Source organism: Lagenorhynchus albirostris, chromosome 2, assembly GCF_949774975.1.
Source record: "Lagenorhynchus albirostris chromosome 2, mLagAlb1.1, whole genome shotgun sequence".
Lineage (NCBI taxonomy): Eukaryota > Metazoa > Chordata > Mammalia > Artiodactyla > Delphinidae > Lagenorhynchus > Lagenorhynchus albirostris.
In genome coordinates this window covers 164210024-164232688 of record NC_083096.1, presented here as the reverse complement: position 1 = coordinate 164232688, position 22665 = coordinate 164210024, and the positions used below count along the sequence as shown (strand labels likewise).

General features: G+C 42.2%; 1 protein-coding gene across 3 annotated transcripts; it reads left to right on the top strand.

Annotated features, from left to right (window-relative positions):
* The first annotated feature begins 15363 nt into the window (after positions 1 to 15363).
* On the top strand, positions 15364 to 22457 carry MED18 (mediator complex subunit 18). Of its 3 annotated transcripts, none has more exons than XM_060142736.1 (3): positions 15364 to 15526; positions 16470 to 16611; positions 21540 to 22457. In XM_060142736.1, the coding sequence occupies exons 2-3, from the start codon at positions 16539 to 16541 to the stop codon at positions 22091 to 22093; spliced, it is 627 nt and encodes a 208-aa protein (XP_059998719.1). In that variant the 5' UTR covers positions 15364 to 15526; positions 16470 to 16538; the 3' UTR covers positions 22094 to 22457. The 3 variants fall into 3 exon arrangements, with proteins under 3 accessions (XP_059998719.1, XP_059998720.1, XP_059998721.1); XM_060142737.1 differs by lacking the exon at positions 15364 to 15526 and adding an exon at positions 15579 to 15869; XM_060142738.1 differs by lacking the exons at positions 15364 to 15526; positions 16470 to 16611 and adding an exon at positions 18446 to 19206.
* The last annotated feature ends 208 nt before the right edge of the window (positions 22458 to 22665 follow it).

The window sequence follows — 22665 nt, the reverse complement described above, 5'->3', positions numbered from 1 at the left end:
TCCGGGCATGTGGGATCCTCCCGGACTGGGGCACGAACCCGTGTCCCCTGCATTGGCAGGCGGACTCTTAACCACTGCGCCACCAGGGAAGCCCGAGAAATTCTTTATGAATGTTTTTGAGTCTCTAGATCCAGAGATGCCTGAAGTCTTCACCTAATCCTCTTCAGTTACATGAGGTTGGTTTTTTGGCCCTTGCAACTAGAATTCTGACTGATACAGTTATAAGAGGTCTCAAATGTCATTCTCAGGAGTTCTACATAGACTCTAGAGAGACATGAAAGCGAGGGGAAAACAGCCAGCAAGAAAGTAAAAGAAGGCGATGTAACAATTACTGAAGGAAGCTCCCTAGAGGGTAAAGAGATTCCAAGTGTGGGAAGGGAGAGGGAGTGCCTCCCAATCCCTCTTCTCAGGGAAAGAGGGCACCTGAGTTCTTGCCTTGAGTTAAAGAGACAGAGAATCCAAGAAATTAGTTTGCCATCACCCATTGCTTTCTCTCTGAGCCAGAACTTAAATACTGCTATGAATCTGATTTTAAGCGGGCCAAGACAAACTAGAAAGGCTTCGGTATGTGGCAGAACTTAAAATGTCATTCAGCCATTAAAATCATGTTATGAATGAATGTGTATGATCATAGAAGGTATATTCAGTGTTTCATTAAGTGATAAATCAAGTTAAAAAACAGTATGTATAGTACAATATGATCTCATTTTTTTGTTTTGTTTAAAATATTTTCATAAGTTTGTAAGAAATAGACCTGAAAGACATTGTAACAGAATGTTGTTACTTACCCCAAATCTCTTTCTTCTTTCCTCTTTGTTCATTGAACTCCAAGTTTGTCCAGGTATTCACCTCCTAGGGAATGTGTCCCCATCCAGAACTGAGCTGAAGATTTAACTCTAAGGCAGTCAAGATAATGCTAGTGATAGTTTTAGGGGCAGCCATGCATCTGATCTTGTTCTGGCCAATAAGACAGGAAGGAGAGTCTGCTGGAGGGCTTCCGGGAACGGTTTCTAGAAAAGAAAAGAAAAGAAAAGAAAGAAGAAAGAAAGAAAGAAAGAATGAAAGAAAGAAAGAAAGGAAGGAAGGAAGGAAGAAAGGAAGGAAGAGAGAAAGAGAGAAAGAAAGAGAGAGAGAGAGAGAAAGAAAGAAAGAAAGAGAGAGAGAGAGAAAGAAAGAAAGAGAGAGAGAGAGAGAGAAAGAGAGAAAGAAAGGAAGGAAGGCAGGAAGGAAGGAAGGAAGGAAGGAAGGGAGAGAGGGAAAGAGAGAGAAAGAAAGAGGAAGGAAGGAAGGAAGAAAGGAAGAAAGAAAAGAAAGAAAGAAAGAAAAGAAAGGAAGGAAGGAAGAAAGAAAGAAAGGAAGAAAGAAAGAAAGAAGGAAGGAAGGAAGGAAGGAAGAAGGAAGGAAGGAAGGAAGGAAGGAAGGAAGGAAGGAAGGAAGAAGGAAGGAAGGAAGGAAGAAGGAAGGAAGGAAGAAGGAAGGAAGGAAGGAAGAAAGAAAGAAAGAAAGAAGGAAGGAAGGAAGGAAGGAAAGAAAGAAAAGAGGAGAATGTGGAAAAACTGGAACCCTCATATACAGCTGCTAGGAATGTAAAATGACGCTGCCACGTTGGAAAAGAGTCAGGCAATTCCTCAAAAGGTAAAACACAGAGTTACCATATGACCCAGAAATTCTACTTTTTGGTATATACCCAAGAGAGATGAAAACATCTGTTTACACAAAAAGTTATACACAAATGTTCACAGCAGCATTATGTATAATAGCCAAAACAACCCAAATATCCATCAACTAATGAAAGGATAAAGAAAATCCATATAATGGAAGATTATTCAGCAATATAAAGGAATAAAGTACTGACAAATTTTACATGAATGAACCTTGAAAACATTACACTAAGTGAAAGAAGTCAGTCACAAAAGAGCACATTTTTTATGATTCCATTTACATGAAATATCCCGAATAGGCAAATCTATAGGGACAGAAAGTAGATTTGTTGTTGTCTAGGGTGGGGACTGGGGAGCATATGGGGGGGAAATAGTGAGTGATGGCTAATAGGTGCTAAATTTCCTTTTGGGGTGATAAAATATTCTAAAATTGATTGTGGTGATGGTTGCAAAAATCTGTGAATATACTAAAAACCATTGACTTATTTATTTTAAATGGGTGAATTTAAAATAAAGCTCTCAATAAAGCTGCTATTTAAAAAAGAGAGAAAGAGATACTTAAAGGAATTCTTTCTTTGTTCCACTACAATCTTTTGGAGCTCGACATTATGTCTGGATGCAGTGCTTGGAACTGTGGAGCTAAAAACAGAAATTGATCTAAATGTTGAGAGCGGTGGAATTATTTATTAAGTTCTTACAATGTAGCAGGTACTGTACTTAACATTTTATATGCATAATATCATTTGTTTCTCACAAAAATATCTGTAAGGTGAGTAAAAACTGAGGGCAGAGAGGAAGAGTAACCTACTCTAAGACAGAGCTGATAAAAGGTGGAGGCGTGATTTGGATATAGGGCCCAGGATTTTTTTTTTTTTAGTAGTTATTTATTTATTTAGGTTGCGCCAGGTCTTAGTTGCGGCATGTGGAATCTTTAGTTGTGGCATGTGGGCTCATAGTTGCAGGCATGCGGACTTCTTAGTTGTGGCATGCATGCAGGATCTAGTTCCCTGACCAGGGATTGAACCCGGGCCCCCTGCATTGGGAGCTTGGAGTCTTAGCCAAGAGGACCACCAGGGAATTCCCTCACATGCGGTTTTAAGATACAGTACAAAGAGATCCTATGTACCCTTTACCTGGTTTCTCCCAGTAGTAACATTTTGCAAAACTATAGGAACACTATCACAACATTGATACAGCCAAGACACAGAACATTCCATCACCACAAGGATTCCTCACATTGCCTTTTTATAGCCACACACAGTTCCCTCCTGCCTCTATCCCCTCCTTAACCCCTGGCATTAGTAATCTGATCCCCATTTCTATAATTTTGTCATTTCAAGAGTGTTATACAAATGAATTGTACCAAGTGTAACCTTTTTATTGGCCGCGTGGCATGCGGGATCTTAGTTCCCCAATCAGGGATCGAACCCATGCCCCCTGCATTGGGAGCGTGGAGTCTTAACCACTGGACTGCCAGGGAAGTCCCAAATGTAACTTTTTGAGTTCGGCTTTTTCTACTTAGCATAATTCTCTGGAAGTCCATCCAGGGCATTGTGTGTATCAATATTTTATTTCCTTTCACTGTTGAGTAGTACTCCAAGCTGAGTGGTATTCCATAGATACACCATGGTTTAACTATTCACCTACTTAAGGACATCTGGGTGGTTTCCAGTTTTTAGCTACTACCAATAGAGCTGCTCTAAACATTCACGTACACGTTTCTGTCTTAGAAGTTTTCATTTCTCTGGGATAAATGCACAGGTTTGCAACTGCTGGGTTGTATAGTGGTTGTGAACTTAGTTTTTAAGAAACTGCCAAACTCTTTCCCAGAGTTCAGAGGCCAGGATTTTAATTACAATATTCTATTGCCTGTAAATGAGCTTTAGTAATAGTACCTTTTTTTAAAACCCCACAAGTTATTTTTAATTAAAAAACAATATTCACTGGGCCTTTACACATGGGAACACATGCAACAAAGACTGCTGAGCTGCTGGCCTGGGAGGGGCTGAAGTGCTTAGTCTTTTCTCCAGCACGTGGTCTCTGGGGGCCCCCAGGTGCCAGGGTCAGTAAAACATGCTCTGGGCTCACCAAGTCCACTGGAAGGCCCTGCTCTGCCCTGGTGTGGTTGGAATTTGCCCTTTTCTGAATCAGGGCCCTTTTGAGTGTAAGTAACAGAAATCTGCTAAGCTTTAGGCTAAAAAGGGGAGTCAATTATGAAGATACAGGAAGTGCAGCTGAGCAGTGCAGAGAACTGCTAGGAAATAGAAAGTTCCTTAGATCCAATCAACTAGTCTAGGGGCCAGGCCCATGGTGCAAGCGTGACTGCAGGCAAACAAAATCATTAAGATCTCCAGCTCAGGAGTCCATTGACTTGGACTGATTCTACCACTTACAAGCTGTGTGATTCTACCACTTACAAGCTGTGTGATTTGGGGCAAGTTATGTAACCTCTCAGTACCTCAGTCTTCTTATCTTAAATTGAGGTAATAATAGTATCTAAATTATTGGGTTGATATGGGGATTAAAGGAGCTAATCTCTGTAAAATGCTCTAAAATAGTGCCTGGCCTGTAGCCAGTGCTAAGGTTAGTTATTATATTATTATTATTCCAGTATTAAATGAGAAGGCTCTTAAACTATAGCACAGTGTCTGGCAAGAGTTCAATAAATGTTAGCTCTTAGTATTATTTTGGAACAATTTTACCGAGATACAATTCACATACCATACGAGCGTACAATTCAATGGTTTTCAGTATGTTCACAGAGTTGTGCAATCGTCACCACAATAAATTCTAGAACATTTTCACTACTCCCCCCACAAAAAACCCTGCATCATCTCTTAGCCATCACCCCCCAAGCCTCACATCCTCCCAATCCTAAGCAACCACTGATATAATTTCTGTCCCTCTAGATGTGCCTATTCCAATTATTTCATATAAATGGAACCATACAATATGTAGTCCTTTGTGATCAGCTTCTTTCACTTAGCATAATGTTTTCAAGGTTCATCCACATTGTAGCATGTGTCAATACTTTGTTTCTTTTTATTGTCAAGTAGTATTCCATTGTGTGGGTATATACCACAAGTATTCATTTTTATAATTAGTAAGACAACCACAGCCTTGGATTAGGTTCCTATTGCAATTGCAACAAATGACCACAAATTTAGTGACTTAAAAAAAAACAGAAATGTACTCTTTTACAGTTCTGGCAGCCAGAAGTCAGAAATGATGAGTCTTATAGGGCTAAAATCAAGGTTTGGCAGAGCTGATTTCTTTTGGAGGCTCCAGGGAAAAATTCATTCCTTGCCTCTTCCATCTTCTGGGGGCAGCTTGCATTCTTTGACCTGCTGTCACATCACTCAAATCTCTGCTTTTGTCATCACGTTGCCTACTCCTCTTTTTTTTTTTTTTTTTTTCTGCGGTACACAGGCCTCTCACTGTTGTGGCCTCTCCCGTTGCGGAGCACAGGCTCCGGACATGCAGGCTCAGCGGCCAGGGCTCACGGGCCCAGCCGCTCTGCAGCATGTGGGATCTTCCGGGACCGGGGCACGAACCCGTGTCCCCAGTATTGGCAGGCGGAGTCTCCAACCACTGCGCCACCAGGGAAGCCCGCCTACTCCTCTTTTGCAGTCAAATATTCCTCTATCTCCCTCTCATAAGGATACTTGTGTTTACATTTAAGGCATACCTGGATAATCTCTCCATCTCAGTATCCTTAACTTAATCACATCTACAAAGTCTCTTTGGCTATATATGGTAACATTCACAGGTTCCAGAGATTAGGATCTGCATGTCTTTGGGGACCAATTTTTGACCTACCACACCCCTTGGTTAAAAGTGTCTCTTTCGGGCTTCCCTGGTGGCACAGTGGTTGAGAGTCCGCCTGCCGATACAGGGGACACGGGTTCGTGCCCCGGTCCGGGAGGATCCCACATGCCGTGGAGCGGCTGGGCCTGTGAGCCATGGCCGCTGGGCCTGCGCGTCTGGAGCCTGTGCTCCGCAACGGGAGAGGCCACAGAAGTGAGAGGCCCACGTACCACAAAAAAAAAAAAAAAAAAGTGTCTCTTTCTCTTCTAATAGTAGGAAATAAATCCAGTAATCAACAGAATAGAAATGATACAACTGCCCTTGGGCATGTATCTGTGAGAGTGATACCGATTGCTTTTTCACCACTTCTGGCTGAGTGGAAAAGTGACACTATAGTGTAAACCCTCAGCTCCGGAGGGGCAATTTCAGTTTGAAGTGGAGAAAGAGGCAGATTGGGGGCAGGATCCTAATAACAACTTATGGAGTGTTTTCCATGTTTCAGGAAATTTACACCTTTTATCTTGAAAAGACAATTTTGTGAGGTGGGCATTACATAGAATAAGGACATTGAAACCTAGCGAGGGTAAGCCATCCGTCCAAGGTCACAAGGACAATAGGCAACAGAGTCAGAATCTGAACTCAGGTCTGTACAATGTGGACACCAAAAGCTCAGACCCTGGCCAAAATGTCAAGCTGCCTCTTGAGAAATAGAGGCTCCCCAGCCTCTATTTCCCTCTTCATGACATTGGCCCTGGGTGGTTGTTAGACCAGACTAACAACCAGGAGATGTTGTCTACAACTCAAGCACCCCAGTTCAGTCATCTGTGACGCCTCAGGGACCAGAGTTCACAGTCTGCGCTTGACACCGTCATCAGGGCTTTGACAAGCAACATGTTTGTCAGACATGATGTCCTTTCAAGGCTCAACCAAACAGCCCCAGCCTGTCTGCATTGACCAGCAGAACAGGCCCCGGGCTGAGTCACTGCCCAGGTTGTTTCACAACCTGTTTATGCACCGAGAGCTCAGAGGCAGGGAAGGTCACCATGGGTGGCTAATGTCTTCTTGAGCTCCTGAACAGAAGGGTGACTCCCACTGACAGGGGCAAGGAGAGCTTGGCTCACCCTGTGCAGCCCCAGTCCTCACCCAGAGGTTTCTTCAGTGTCTTCTAGGCTCACTCTTTGACCTTAGGTACAATCCTGAGCCAAGGGAAGTTTCAACAAGGCTCAATTCCTCATCTGTAAAATGGGAAATGTACACATGTTTAAATTATTGTGCACTCGACATGCACCATATAATTTAATATTTATAGCAAACCAGTGAGATGCTATTATTTCATTTTACAAATGCAGGTACTGAGCATCAGAGATGTTACAACCCACAGTTAGTTAGCGCAGGGTCAAGAATAGACCCCAGGGACTTCCCTGGTGGTCCGAGTTGATGAGATTCGCCTTCCAATGCAGGGGGTGCGGGTTCCATCCCTGGTCGAGGAGCTAAGATCCCACATGCCTCGCAGCCAAAAAACCAAAACATAAAACAGAAGCAATACTGTAACAAATTCAATAAAGACTTTAAAAAAAGACATATCAATACATCATACATATCATACATACATCATACATATCATACATACATCATACATATCATACATATCATACATACATCATACATACATCATACATATCATACATCAAAAAATATATATATTTAAAATAAAAATAAAAAATCGACCCCAAATCTGTATGACTAGAGAGCTTGGGTTCAGAAGGAAATAGCAAGAGTAAAGTCTGGCCACTGTTCAGGGATTGACATTCTATGCTGACTCGTTTAGGCAAGTCCCTTCTGCTCGCTGGGGCCTTGGCTTCCCCATCCATTCTGTGGGGTCGGGGAGAGGGAGCTGATCCCTTTTTCTGTTTTGGCTGCACCACTCAGCTTGCAGGATCTTAGTTCCCTGACCAGGGATCAAACCTGGGCCCTGGCAGTGAAAGCACTGAGTCCTAACCCCTGGGAATTCCTGGAGTTGATCACTTTTAAGTCTATGATCCTATGCTTTCATGTCAGCGGGGCTTTCCCTAAATCACCCCTTGGGCATGGTCTCTTTCCTGAACAGCCCATTCTGGGGGAAGAGCAGACAACAGTGGTGAAGGAGTCTTCCAACTTGGAGACTTCTCAGAAAGTCTCATCTCTTGCTTACAATTTTTTCATGGCTTCCATTGAGCCACGTCCACATCCGTAAGATTGGGATGACCATAGTACCAGCAATCCAGTCACAGTACATACCACTGTGCTAGGTGTGTCATATACATGTCTCTTTATCTTCATAGTGGCCATAGGAGAGGATGTCACTGCTTGAGGTCATCGGCTTTTGGAGGTGGAGTTGGCATCTCAGCCTAGGTGGGGTATGTCTGCCTCTTTCTCCTTTGCCGCACTGCCCCTCCTCTTACCTCTTACGCCTGATGGTGGGAGACTGGACTGAAATGAATGAAAAATACTTGGTGAACTTTACATTGCTGTGCACATGTGAACTATTAAGTGTCATTACTGGTTTTCTTTTTCCCACTGTAGTGGCGACTGGGATCTGAGTCTTCCACCATTTTTGCATCCACAAAGAATGCCAAGGTGGGACTTTCTATGGGTTCTTGGTGCGTAATTGCTGACTAATACAAGTCTATCCACGAAGGACAAATGGGGGAATCAATCAACGATACTGGCCAAGCAGGAAGGACAACAATGTCCTTGGGAATTAGCTCCCTGGTTGACTTGGTCATTACCAAGGACCTTGTGCCCACTTCCTCCTTCATTTATTCTCAGCTTTTCTCTGCCATCATGATTTTTGTCATTGTCACAGTCTCACTCTTTCCCCCAAGGGAATGGGAAGATAGAACCCTAAGAGCAAGTAGAAAAGCCAGTGACACACAATTCCTTATCAGTTCACCTATTCCGACCTCCATTCTCACTTCCTTCCCACCTGTGGGGGCGTGTCATTAGGGGTCACACACCTGTCTTGTCACCCCTGACGGCCTCATCCTCCAGCAGGGCTTCTCCTGGATTTCTGTTGTTCTTACTGGGTGTAACATTCTATTCACTCTTCTTTGCTTCCTCATGGGGTTAATTCTCTCTCCTACTCTGTTTTTTGATTTACCAATATTCACTGTGTACAAACCCTGTGGTTAAAGTTGCTTTGACTCCCCAATTTCTCAAAATGGAGAAAGTAACTTTTTCCTAAATATTTGAACTTTTTTCTAAAATATTAGAACTTCACACAATAAGCAGGAAATGCTCTTGTAACCAGAAAAAAACCCGAAATTTTGTTCATTATTTTAATCAATTTTATTGCGATAGATATACGTACAATTCGAATGCACCCATTTAAATGTACAGCCTGATGCGTTTTGACAAATATACACACCTCAGTAACCGCCACCACAGTTAAGATAAAGAATATTTCCATATTCCAAAAAAGTTCCCTTGTATCTCTTTGCAATCAATCCTTCCCGTTCCTTAATCCAGGCAAGCAGAGATCTCATTTATTTCACTATAGATTAGTTTTGTCTGTTTCAGAATATCTTATAAATGGAATCACAAATTATATATTCTTTTGTGTCCGGTTTCTTTCACTCAGAATGTTTTTAGATTTGTCTATCAGCACTTTTTTCTTTTTTCTTTTTTTTTTTGCGGTACGCGGGCCTCTCACTGTTGGGGCCTCTCCCGTTGCGGAGCACAGGCTCCGAATGCGCAGGCTCAGCGGCCATGGCTCACGGGCCCAGCGGCTCCGCGGCTGTGGGATCTTCCCAGACCGGGGCACAAACCCGTGTCCCCTGCATCGGCAGGCGGACTCTCAACCACTGCGCCAACAGGGAAGCCCTGTTCTTTTTTTTTTAATTGCTGAATACTATTGTGTTGTATGAATATATCCCAATTTGTTTATCCATTTACCTATGGATGGACGTTTGGTTTGTTTAAAGCTTTTTTTTCTTTTTAAGTAACACACGCTCATCAAAAATTGGGAAAACAGGGACAAATGGAGGGGAAAATAATCCCTGGTCTCATTAACCAAAACCAATTATTCTTAGCATTAGAGTGTTTTGGTTTTTTCCTCTGTGCACGGATGCTTTGGAGACTATATAGTTAAAAACATATCACACGTAGGATTTTGTAACTGCCCTTTTTTAGTTGACAATATAAGTATTTTTCACATTATTTCTTTTGTAACCATTTTTCATGGTATGTAATGTTTTATCACTAAAATGTAGGCTCTGTCGGGGTGTGGATTTAGGTTGTCTTGCATATATTCGTATTCTAAGAGCCCAGTACAATGCCCACCCGGCTTGCAGTGCACCCATAATAAGTATTGACTAAACTATGCCACAGCTTGCCTTGCTGTGTCAGTATAGAGACGTGCCAATTCTCCTTAACATTTTCATTTGTCCCATTTTTAATGTTTATGCCCTGCCTCCTCAACCAAACTATTTGAAGGCACTGTCTGAAAATATTTATTACACGCTCAGCACGTTGTATGTGCCATCTGTACTCTTCACAGCAATCCTGTCAAGTGGATCATCTCCCTGTTTTACAGATTAAGAAACAAACTCAGAGAAATTAAGTGACTGGCTCAAGGCCACACACCAGTATGCAGCTGAGTCCAGATATGACCCATGTTTATTTGGTTTTAACCCATATTTAATAGAGTCTGAATTCCACAATCATAATTGGAATAGTTAAAATTATTATTGATACTTGCTATTTGCCAAGTGAATCAGTCCATTCTCATGACAACCTTAAAGGGAAGTACTAGTTTCTCCCCATTGGAGAAATGAGAACACAAGCCTCACAGAGGCAAAGTACGTTGCCCAAGCTTACATGGCTAGACAGTGATAGGATTTTAACCCAAGTAGCCTGATGCCAAGGCCCATCTTAAATGCTAAGCACTAGTGTGTTAACCCAGGCCCTTTTGCTTCTCCATGGAACTCCCTTGGGCTTCTTTATCTCCTCTGGGCTGTACATAGAGTGTTCCCCCAGGAAAGGTTTGAGTTGATAGTGTATATGATGGCATATGATCCTCTGACCTAAAGAAGGGGTTAATGATGATGAATCTTAGGGGACCAGAAACAAAACCTTTTACTTCCAAAGATACCACGTGGCAGACTCACAATTCTCGCAGCTATGAGACTGGAAGGACACCACCTGCTTTAGAAGGCAGGTGTGAGGAGTAAATGAGTGATCCAGATTCACAGAAAGTGCTTACCCCAGAGCCTGGTACGGTACCCAGTAAGCCCACACTAAAGGTGAGCTGTTCAAGGGCCTCTGTCTAGGAAATTCGAGACCCAGTGGGTTAATTATCCTCAGATAGAAAACAACACTGACTTCCCCAGACAGACCTGAGAGGGGAGAAACCCAAACAGACAGTTACAGTTCAGCTAAAATAGAGCTAATCTTTAATCTTTTATGGATATGTGTAATACATTAACTATTATAACCTATCCCCTTGAGGCACCTCGACACCTGGTCAACCAGAGGCTGGGGTTGGGTTGGCTGGGCTAAGTGGAAAGGAGCAAGTAAATAGGACAATTACCCTTTTGCAACAGACTTTCTTAGGTCTCCGCCTTGAGATTAAGAGGATGAAATGGCTGATGCTGCCTGTCGTACGAGGGTGGGGTAGGAAGGTGAACCCTTGAGTCAGCAGCCAGTGAAGAATACTAGGCACAGAATAACCTGGGGTGTTTTACATGTCTCTCTGCAAACCAAACTCCGTAAGAGCCAGAATTGTATTATTTATTATTTGTCGTTGGGTGTTTGCTCATGATGGTTACTATTAATAATGGTGTTGGGGTTTTCATAATAGGAAAAAATCCAAAGGTGAAGAATTACTAAGGCTACGTGTCTCTATGAATTATGAAATTGTAAGTTTCAACTACCATATTTTTTCAACTCTAAGATGTACTTTGTGTCCATGTTTATCAGGCTTTGTCTTATAATACATATGTACATGTATATGGAGGTGTTTCTCAACCGCCTGGAACTCTGTTCTTAAGTAAATGCTGTGGCTTAAGAGTGGCTAGTGTTCAAGAATCGAGGCGATGTAACAGTTCAATCTCCCACTCCAGGCAAGAATTCTTTCTACCATAATCTCTGCTTCAATATTTCCACTGGAAAGGAGTTTACTTCTCATCCAAGCAGTCCTTTTCATTACTAGACATCATCACAATGACCAATTGCTCCTTACATGGAGCCGAAATCTGTCTCCCTATGACTTCTACCCAGCAGTTCTAGTCCTGTCCTCTGGAACTACTCAAAATTAGTTAAATTTTTCTTAGGATGCAGAGTGGCTTAGGACTGTAAGCAAAATCTCTGGAGGCAGACAGTCTGGGTTTTAATCCTGACTCTACCAGTTACGAGCAAGTAACTTGGTTTCTGTTCCCTCAAGCACCATTGTTGTGAGGTTTAAATGAGATAAATATGTACAAAGTATCTGGCACCTGATTCTCAATAAATGTAAACTATTCCTCTTCCCCCCTCTTCCCCTGGCTTTGTTATAATTTTATATACTTTAAGATAGATGTTATGTTCCACACTTCCAAGTCTTTTCCAAATTAAATATTTCCCAGTTCCTAAACCATTCTCCTCATGATAACTCTGATTCATTGCATACCAACAACATACAGTATGTGCCAGGCACTGCCGAAGGCCTAAGAGTTTAAATAACTTGCCTAGGGCCTCATAAGCAGTAGCCAGGATTCAAACCTAGATCTGTCTGGCTCTAAAGCCATACCTTCAAATCTAGATCCCATAGCAGTGCTGTTCAGTAGAATGTAATGTGAGCCACATATGCAATTTTACATATACTAGCCCCATTTTAAAAAATAATGAGAAACAGGTGAAATTAAATTTAATAATAATTTAATAATATTTTATTAAACCCTAGCTATCAAAATATCATTTCAACCTCTAATCAATATATAAAATTATCAAGATATTTCACATTTTTTTCATAGTAAGTCTTCAAAATCCGGTGTGTATCTTACACTGATAGCTTATCTCAGTTTGAACAAGCCACATTTCAAGTGCTCGTGGCTGTAAACTGGTAAGCAGGCAGTGTGTCACCTAGTCAAATGTGTTGTGAAGAAAAATACAGCACAGTATGGGGGAAGACAGGGCAGATAGTGGATTACAATTTGAAATACGTGATCACGGAAAGCCCCCCTAATAAAGATTTGAGCAGAGACCAAAAGGAAACAAGGGAGTGAATCCTGCAGTTCAGTGGAAAGGAGAGCTCCAGGCAGACTGCATAACAATTAAGATGGGAGCATCCTTGACATGTTCTAGTAAGAGCGGAGTAGAGTAGATGGGGCGGGGGCAGGCACAGATGGAGATGGTCAGAGAGGTAACAGGTGATGAGGGTGGATCGTGTAGCCATAATGAGGGCTTTGGCTTTTACTCTGACTGGAGGAATAGCATTAACTTATGAGGATGCTGGAGACAATTAGGTTGAAAAGAAACAGTCATACCTTTTCCAAAGGGCTATGCATATAGGAAGCAGCCATTCCTGGGGAAACACTAGTTTGTAACACTAAGGTTGATATCCTAGCATTGCAGATAACACAGGGGTAGATCTATTTAATTTCTATCAGGCCATTCTAGAAAGCTGAGTGTGTGCTACAAACCATGTTGATGGTCTGCAGGTCTGATGAAGACTGGCCAAGGGCTAGTCTTAATCCTTTGAGCCCAGCCTAGTGATGGGTTAGGAAACAATGTATGGACTTCTCTCCTCCTTTGTTGCCACTAATTGTAATAATTGGGGAACTTAACTGTGGAGAAAGAGCCCATGAATTCAGAAGGTAGCATGGTAGAGAGATAGGTTTCTGAATGAAAGAACTGAATTTGAACCTGAGTCCTGCCATTTGCTGGTGATTTGGCTTTGGGCAAGTCTCTTCACCTCTCTGAACCTCTTTTTCCTCCTCTGTAAAGTGGAGATGGTAATATCTACCTTTTAGCAGTATTTGACATATTTATACATATATAAAGTTGGGTATATTAACTGTTCAATAATTGGTAGTTATCGTGATGTGTTCAACAAGATTTCTGAACACCCACTACATGTAAAACACATTGTTATAGAATGTTTTTGTCCCCCTGCCAAATCCTTACATTGAAACCCTACTCCCCAATGTGACAGTATTAGGAGGTAGGGCCTTTGGGAGTGGTTAGGGTTAGATGAGGTCAAGAGGGAAGTGCCCTCGTAAATGGGATTAGCGCTCTTATAAGAGTCCTGAGGGAGTTTGCTTTGCTCTGGTTTTCACCATGTGAGGATACAAGAAGTTGGCAACCTGCAACCCAAAACAGGGCTCTCACCAGAACCCAACCATGTTGGCACCCCAATCTCAGACTTCCAGCCTCCAGAACTGTGAAAAATAAATTTCTGTGGTTTATAAGCCACCTTGTTTATGATATTTTGTTATAGCAGCCTGAGCTAAGATACACAGAAAATACATGATTCCTCCCTTCAAGATGTTTATAATCTATCTAGGGAGATGAGACATGCACAAAATATATTCAATAAGATAGAATGTGCTTGCTCAAATGAGAAATATAAAGTGGAATAATAATAGCTACCATTTATTGATTGCCTACAATAAGCCAGGAACTATGCTAAGTGTTTCATAAATATCTCATTTTATTTTTGCAACCTCCCTCTTAGAAAGTACTATTTTTAACTCTATTTTATAAAAAAGGAAGCTGAGGCTCAGAGAGGGGAAGTGCATTGCCCAAGGTTGCACAGCTGGGTACTGGCAAAAGACGGAAGTGAGTTCCATCCTAAGCTCCAGGCCTCACATCCTTATCACAGAAACCCATCCCTATAGCTCCTAAGCCTTGTCCAAGTTTTACCATATTGTTTGCCCATTTCTTACCCATTATTATTTTTTTAATTTGATTTAATGCTACTTTTCAAATGCCAGCTATAATTTGGGCAAATGTTATAGGAATGTTTTCAAAAATGTGAATGAGTGGGAGATATTGTGGGTTACAGCAGGGGAACTGGAGTAAGAAGGGGCTGTATAGTGTAGAAATTAAGAGCATGGGTTCTGAAGTCAGCGGCTTAAATTTGTATCCCAGCCTCTCAACTCCCTCTGGTGTTATTTTACATTTTGTTGCCTAAGTTTCGCCATCTATAAAATTACCGTAATTATACTCGGGTCATAGGGCTGTTATGAATATCAACTTTAAATTTCTGACACTTTGTTCATAAAGGATTTTTTTTTGCATTAAATTTGTAAAATATTGCATTAAAAATTTTTTGTTACTGAGTTTTTTGGTGCCCCCTTAAATTTTTTCCCTCCAGGAGAGTGCCTCAATCACCTCACTCTAGCTCACTCTTTGCCTGCATTTTATATGCTTGAACATAAGCAGGGTTCAATAAATATTCATTGAATTTACTTATCTCCCAATATTTTTAAATTGAGGTAAAATAAACACAGAACAGTGAACAAATACTAAATGTATTACTGAGCTCCCCAATTGTTCAGAACAGTTTGCTAAGCAGTAAAAGGTGTCTTTCCTTTTTATCTTCACGTACCCAACCAAAAGAAGTTTTGTTTTACAACAATCTCTTCTCTTTTTCTGCAGCTCTCATCCCCAAGCTCTCTTTTCCCCCTGTCAGTTCAAGAGATTTCCTGGACATCTCCAGGTCGTCACACCAGAAAAAAATAAATATTTTCCTGGAGGACGGCCTATGACGTCAAGGTTCCCTGTAACTCCCAGACGAACGTTCGAAAGCAAGCCGCCAGCTTCTCCGAAGCATCGCAGTTTGCGCATGCGCTTCTGCTTGCCGGACAGCAGAGCGGATTTTTATGCCCTCTCGGCACCCTTACGTCGCGGAGTGGTGGTGTTAGAGGTTTGAGCAACGAAACCTTATTTGCCGGAAGTGGGAAGAAGAGAGGGAAGTCTAACCCTCTCCCAGGGTCTTCAAGTTTAGGGCTGGGGGCTGATTGTCGCTAAAAAGCTCAGAGGTGCTCTGGTGGATACAATTCCTCGCTTTGCAAAAAGAGGCTAGAACGCGCGCTGAGGTGTGTGTGTGTTTTTTGTTTTTTAATTTATTTAATTTATTTTTGGCTGCGCTGGGTCCTCATTGCTGCGCATGGGCTTCTCTCCGTCGCAATGCGCAGGCTTCTAACTGCGGTGGCCCCTCCTTGCAGAGCACGGGCTCCAAGCGCTCGGGCCCCAGCAGTTGTGGCACACGGGCTCAGCAGCCGTGGCTTGTGGGCTCCAGAGCGCAGGCTTAGCAGCCGCGGCAAACAGACCCAGTTGCTCCGCGGCATGCGGGACCCCCCCCCGGACCAGGGATCGAACCCGCGTCCCCCGCATTGGCAGGCGGACCCCCAACCACTGCGCCACCAGGGAAGCCCTGAGGTGTGTTTTTGGTGTAAGTGGGCACGCGTTGACGCTGGCTTAAGAGGACCAAAACCATCAATTAAAAGAATTTCCGTTTGGCTAGCTTTAAAAGGCGTTTGATTCAGAGAGGTGGAACGCATAGATTTTAGTCTGGTCTAGGTTCGGCTACCGACCTACTGTGTGTCCTTGGGCTCCTCCCCAAGTCTCAATATCCTCATCTATAAATTGAGGGGTAGACAAGATTCTTTAAGTCACCTTTCAATCCGTCTATTATTGCAGGTCCGTTTTGTCGTCTGAGCAACAAAGCCTTGGGGGTTAAATATCGTTGGCCCCGTTTTAGAAGGAAGACATTGAGTTCCAGGGTGAGAGACTTAGTTATTGCACAGAAAACGGTTAGAGATTTTAGACCTGGAGACTAAAAGATTATGCTGTAACTCCATGATCAGGCCTCCTTTGTGTATTTCTGTATCATCAGTTCCTGAAACTGGCCTATAGCAGTTACTCAAAAAGTTTTGAATGGATGGATGAATGAATCTTTTCATGTCAAGGCCAATGACCCAAGCAGATCTGGTGTCTCTCCACCTCTCTGATGTATTAACAAGTATAACTCTTCTCCAGGTGTATCCTGTGTTTACTTGACAGGGGACTCCGAGTCCAGTTCTGTCGTTTTCAACTTAAACAGGTAACATGGAGGCACCTCCAGTCACCATGATGCCTGTCACCGGGGGCACCATTAACATGATGGAGTACCTGCTGCAGGGTGAGTGAACCAGGGAGCTTGTTTTCCTCTTTTCTGTTCAGCTTCCGCGGAGATGAGAAGCTGTTCTACAAAGGCAGCCTGCATAATTTCTGGCACCTTTTTTTTTTTTCAATTAACCCTTAATTATGGTCACAAATACATAACATTAAATTTACCATATTAAACATTTTTAAGCATACAGTTCAGTAGTGTTAAGTATTTCACATTGTTGTATAGCCGATCTCTGGAACTTTTTCATCTTGCAGAATTGAAATTCTATTCCCGTTAAACACTAATTCCTCCTTTCCCCTCCCTGCAGCCCTTGGCAACAACCTTTCTACTTTCTGTTTCTAATTTTGACTACTTTAGATAACCTCACATGAGTGGAATCATTACAGTATTTGTCGTTTTATCACTGGCTGATTTCACTTAGTATAATGTCCTCGATGTTAACCCATATTGTAGCATGTGACAGGATCTCCTTTTAAAGGCTGAATAATGTTCCATTGTATATATGTACCACATTTTCTTTATCCATTCATCTGTCAGACATTTGGGTTGCTTCCACCTCTTGGTTATCGTGGATAATGCTCAGTGAACATGGGTGTGCAAATATCTCTTCAAGATCCTGCTTCGAATTCTCTCAGATAAATACCCAGAAGTGAGATTAATGGATCATATGGTAATTCTATGATACTGTTAACTAGCTCCATTTTATAGATCAGGAAATAGAAGTGAAGTAACTTTCCCAGATGAGAAAACTCAAGACCCAGAGGGGGTAATGATTTTCAGGACGTCATACAATGTTTAGTGCAAGAGTTTAGACTTTAATTCAGATCATCCATTTAGTAACTTACTGTGAACAAAATAGGGTTGTTAATTTTCACTCCTCAGGCTGCACCTCCTTCAGGCTTTCCCATCTCAGTAAGTGCCACTGTCATTCACCAGTTGCTTGAGCCATACATTCAGGAGTCAATGTACATTTTTTACTTTACCCCCACATGTAGTCCATTTCTAATCCTATTCATTTTACTTCCAAAATATGTATTAAATAAGTCTTTTCTCAACCTGCAGTACCACACCCTGGTTTATCATCCTTTGCCTGAACTATTTTAGTAACCCTGTACTTATTACATTGCTTCCACTTTTTTTTTCATTGCTTCCACTTTTGATCGTCTTTCTCTTCTCACACAACAGCTAGTAGTCTTTTTTAAAAAATTGTTTTAGTATTAAAAATATTCAAACATAAAGAAAGTGGGGGCTTCCCTGGTGGCGCAGTGGTTGAGAGTCTGCCTGCCGATGCAGGGGACACGGGTTCGTGCCCCGGTCCGGGAAGATCCCGCGTGCCGCGGAGTGGCTGGGCCTGTGAGCCATGGCCTCTGAGCCTGCGCGCGTCCGGAGCCTGTGCTCCGCAACGGGAGGGGCCACAACAGTGGGAGGCCCGCATACCGCAAAAAAAAAAAAAAAAAAAAAAAAAAACACATAAAGAAAGTGGAGACTAATATAACGAACACGCCATTTCTGTCATCCAGATTTCAGTTTCTGTCATTTTGCCATATTTGCTTTCTCTTTTTTCTTTTGCTGTTTTTAAAGACAGTTTCAGGGACTTCCCTGGCGGTCCGGTGGTTAAGATTCTGCGCTTCCACTTCAGGGGGTGCGGGTTTGACCCCTGGTTGGGGAACTAAGCTCCCACATGCCTTGCAGCCAAAAAATTTTTTTAAAAAAACGACAGTTTCAGATATAACATTTTACCCCAAAACATTTTCAGTATGCATCTCTAAAAAATAAGAAACAAGGATATTTTCCTTCATAACCCCAATACCATCATTATTATCTAAAAAATTAATAATGTATTTTTAATATCATCTAATATCTAGTCCATATTCAAAAGTTTCCCCCTATCTTGCTCCCAAAATGTGTTTTGTATCCAGGATATAATCATGTTTCATGCATTACATTTGATAACTGTGTCTCTTAAGCCTCTTTTAACTTGGACCAGTCTCCCCTCACTCCCACTTTTTTTCCCATGACCACGTCTTGTTGAAGAGTCTATACCAGTTTTCCTGGAATGATCTTTTTAAAATGTAAATCCAGTCATCTCTTTCCCTGTTGTGTGGAGAATAAAATGTGGAGCTAATAGCTTCCCAATGGCCTTAGAATAGAATACAGCCTTTAGCATGAGCTGTTCATAAGACCTGTGTGCTTTGGCCCATCCCAAATCCTCAGTTCATTATCATCTTCCATCTTGCTTACCACACTTCAGCCACACTGATATCCCTTCATTTCTTTGAATTCCCCAGGCCCTTTCCTGGGCCTTTGCATTGTTTCCTCTGCCCTTATACTTTGTTCCAGCCCTTCAAATAGCCATTTTATTTTTATCCCTTAGTCCTCAGCTCAGTTGTCCTTCCCTTTGACAGACCTTCTCTGACTACTCCAAGCCCTCAGAGAGGTCTCCTCTTCTCCACCCCCATCAGTTCCTCTCTCCCATCTCCCTTTTATTTCCCTGTATTTCTGTTTAATTGTTTACGTATTCATTTTTTGTTTCCCCCACTAAACTGTAATCTCTGTGAGGGCTGGACCCCCTACTTCCTAGCATGATGCCTGGCACAGTATTCAGTAAGTATATGTTGAAGGAACCAGCACTTACAAAGCTCCTTAAATGTTTCAAGTATGAAAAAACACATGTCTGACACTGTCCTGAATGTAGGACACAACGTATCCAATGTAGGACCCATTCCTTGCTCCCGTCGTCATCTGTCCTATGATCACAGGGACCTGATCTGTTGCTTTCCCTCCAACACTACCCATTTCCAAAAATGTAGTCATTTGAGTCCCACTGTCAATATTTACCATAGTTACAGTAGTATATTTTTATTTACTTTAACAGATTTAGTCAATAAATGAATATGTTCCTAGCATTGGAGTAAGTATCAGCAGTAGAGGAAGAAATATGTTAAAAAGTCAGTACATAATTGATATATTGAAATATGACTAAAAAATTGAGGTGCTAATGCTAAAAAGTAAACAGGGAAGTGGAAAGAGATTGGAAGGAGATAATGCTATTTTATTTAGGGCAATGAGAAAAGTGATCTCTGATAAAGTGACATTTGAGCAAAGATCTGAACAAAGTGATGGGGTGAGATATGCAGGTGTCTGAGAGAAGAACATTCTAAGCGTAGGGACTAAGGGAAGGGTCTCTGAAGAGAAATACATTGTCAGACACTTGGCATTTTTAGGAAACAGCAGGAAAATCACTGTGGTTGGAGAGAGTGATCTGGGAGATAGTAGAAGGAAATAATCAACATCAGGTAGCAGAGATCACAATTTATAGGGCCTTGTAGACTGTGGTAAAGAATTTGGGATTTATTCTGAGTGACATGGGAAGCCATTGGAGGGTTCTGAGCAGAGAAGTGTCATTATCTGCCTTATGTCCTAAAAACCAGCTGGCTGTTGTATGGAGGAGAGAAGAAAAAAGCAAGGATAGAAGCAGGGTACTGCAAAGACCAAGCAAGAAATGATGGAGACTTGGACTAGGTGGAAATGATTGGGTAAACTGGATTCTGCATATATTTAAAAAATGCAGAGCGGATGTAGGATGTGAGAGAAAGAAAGGAGTCAAAGCTGATTATGTGGTTTTTGGTTGGGCATCTGGAAGCAGAGAGTTGCCATTTACTATGATGGGGAAAACTGCAGGAGGAGTAAGATTGTGGAGGAAAAATCAACAGGTTGATATTGAACATGTTAACATCTTAAGAGAAAGAAAGGAGTCAAAGCTGATTATGTGGTTTTTGGTTGGGCATCTGGAAGCAGAGAGTTGCCATTTACTATGATGGGGAAAACTGCAGGAGGAGTAAGATTGTGGAGGAAAAATCAACAGGTTGATATTGAACATGTTAAGATGAAGATGTCTTAGGCATCCAAGTGGAGAAGTTAGGTAGACAGTTGGATGTATGAGTCTGTAGTTCATGAGATATAAATATGGTAGTCCTCAGAGCATAAATGATACTTAAAACCATAGGGCTGGGCTTCCCTGGTGGCGCAGTGGTTGAGAGTCCGCCTGCCGATGCAGGGGACACGGGTTCGTGCCCCGGTCCGGGAAGATCCCACATGCCGCGGAGCAGCTGTGCCCGTGAGCCATGGCCGCTGAGCCTACGCGTCCGGAGCCTGTGCTCCGCGATGGGAGAGGCCACAACAGTGAGAGGCCCGCGTATCGCAAAAAAACCCCAAAAAAACAAACAAAAAAAAACCCATAGGGCTGAATTAGGTCACTGAGGGAGGAAGAGATTTTTGATAGAGACAAAGACCAGGATTGAGTCCTAGGATCCTCCAATATTTTGGGAAGATGAAGACCCAGCAGAGATGACTTAAAAGGAATGGTCAGTGAATTAGGTGAAGAACCAAGAGAGATTTGTGTCCCAGAGGCCAAGGGAAGAATAGATTTCAAAATAGGTATAATATAACAACCATGTGAAATGCTGCCAGGAGGAAGAATAAGATGAGAACAGAGGACAGTGTATTTCTCTGAAGCAGTTCATTCTCTTTTACTTAAATATATTACATAAAAAGGAAATGTTATATTTTTTCTATCAATGGAAAACTTTTGTTTTCTGAGATTAGAAGATAATTTTTAAAATAAATGACAGAACAGTATTATTTTTCTAGGTAGATACTGTTGCCTCTTAAGGCCCAAAGCCCACTGGAGGTTAGCATTGTTAGAGAAGGCCTAACTATTCTAGTACCAAATAAGACAATGGAAAAAATTGAAAAGGGATTAACTTGTTATATAATATCTTGGCAGTATAACCCCTCTAACATCTCATATATTGGGCCTGTGCACAAAACACTGCACTAAACTGTTCTGATTTTTCATTTAAGTTTTTTCAATCTTTTGCTATTTCCATTACCCAGAATGAAAGATGGGACTCAATGGTACTTTTTTCCTTCTTCAGGAAGTGTTTTAGATCACAGCTTGGAAAGCCTCATCCACCGCCTTCGTGGTTTGTGTGACAACATGGAACCGGAGACTTTCCTTGACCATGAGATGGTATTCCTCCTTAAGGGCCAGCAGGCCAGTCCGTTTGTTCTAAGGGCTCGACGCTCTATGGATAGGGCAGGGGCACCCTGGCATCTGCGCTACCTGGGACAGCCAGAAATGGGAGACAAGAACCGCCATGCCCTGGTGCGTAACTGCGTGGACATTGCAACATCTGAGAACCTTACTGACTTCCTGATGGAAATGGGTTTCCGCATGGACCATGAGTTTGTTGCCAGGGGACACCTGTTCCGTAAGGGCATCATGAAGATCGTGGTGTACAAGATCTTCCGCATCTTGACACCAGGGAACACAGACAACACTGAGGCCTTGTCACTCTCCTACCTTGTGGAACTAAGTGTTGTTGCACCAGCTGGGCAGGATGTGGTGTCTGATGACATGAGGAACTTTGCAGAGCAGCTGAAACCTCTGGTTCACCTAGAGAAAATAGACCCCAAAAGGCTCATGTGACAAGGCAGTCTGTCCACCACTGGGGCTTGTCCTCAGCTGTTAGAAAAAAAGAAGATGTTATAATTGCCCCATTTCACCACTGCTAGCCAGGCATTCTTCCCTCAGGAAGGAGGACAATGAGAACTTAGTTGGTTCTTTGCACTGTTTTCCTCATATGGCCAGTTCACTTTTGTGACAGCCTTTCTAAATTAAAGGCTAAGGATGACATGGAGAATCTAGATAATCCCTCTGCATAAAGAGGGGAAACTGGAATAAAATAGCTTTGGGGAATAAAAATCTTTTAATTGTTTTGCCATTTGTGTGTAAGGTTTGTAAAACAGAGACTGAGTTTGTATTGTGCAGTAATAAAGGCTATAAAGAGAAATGTCTATCATTCTGATTCTTTACCCCATTACCCTGCTAATTTGGGATAGACTCATCAACTGGAACAAAAATATGACAGTTTTTTGTTTTAATTTTGATAGAGGTGATAGTTTACCTTTCATAAAAGTAGCACATGGGCTTCCCTGGTGGCGCAGTGGTTGAGAGTCCGCCTGCCGATGCAGGGGACATGGGTTCGTGCCCCGGTCCGG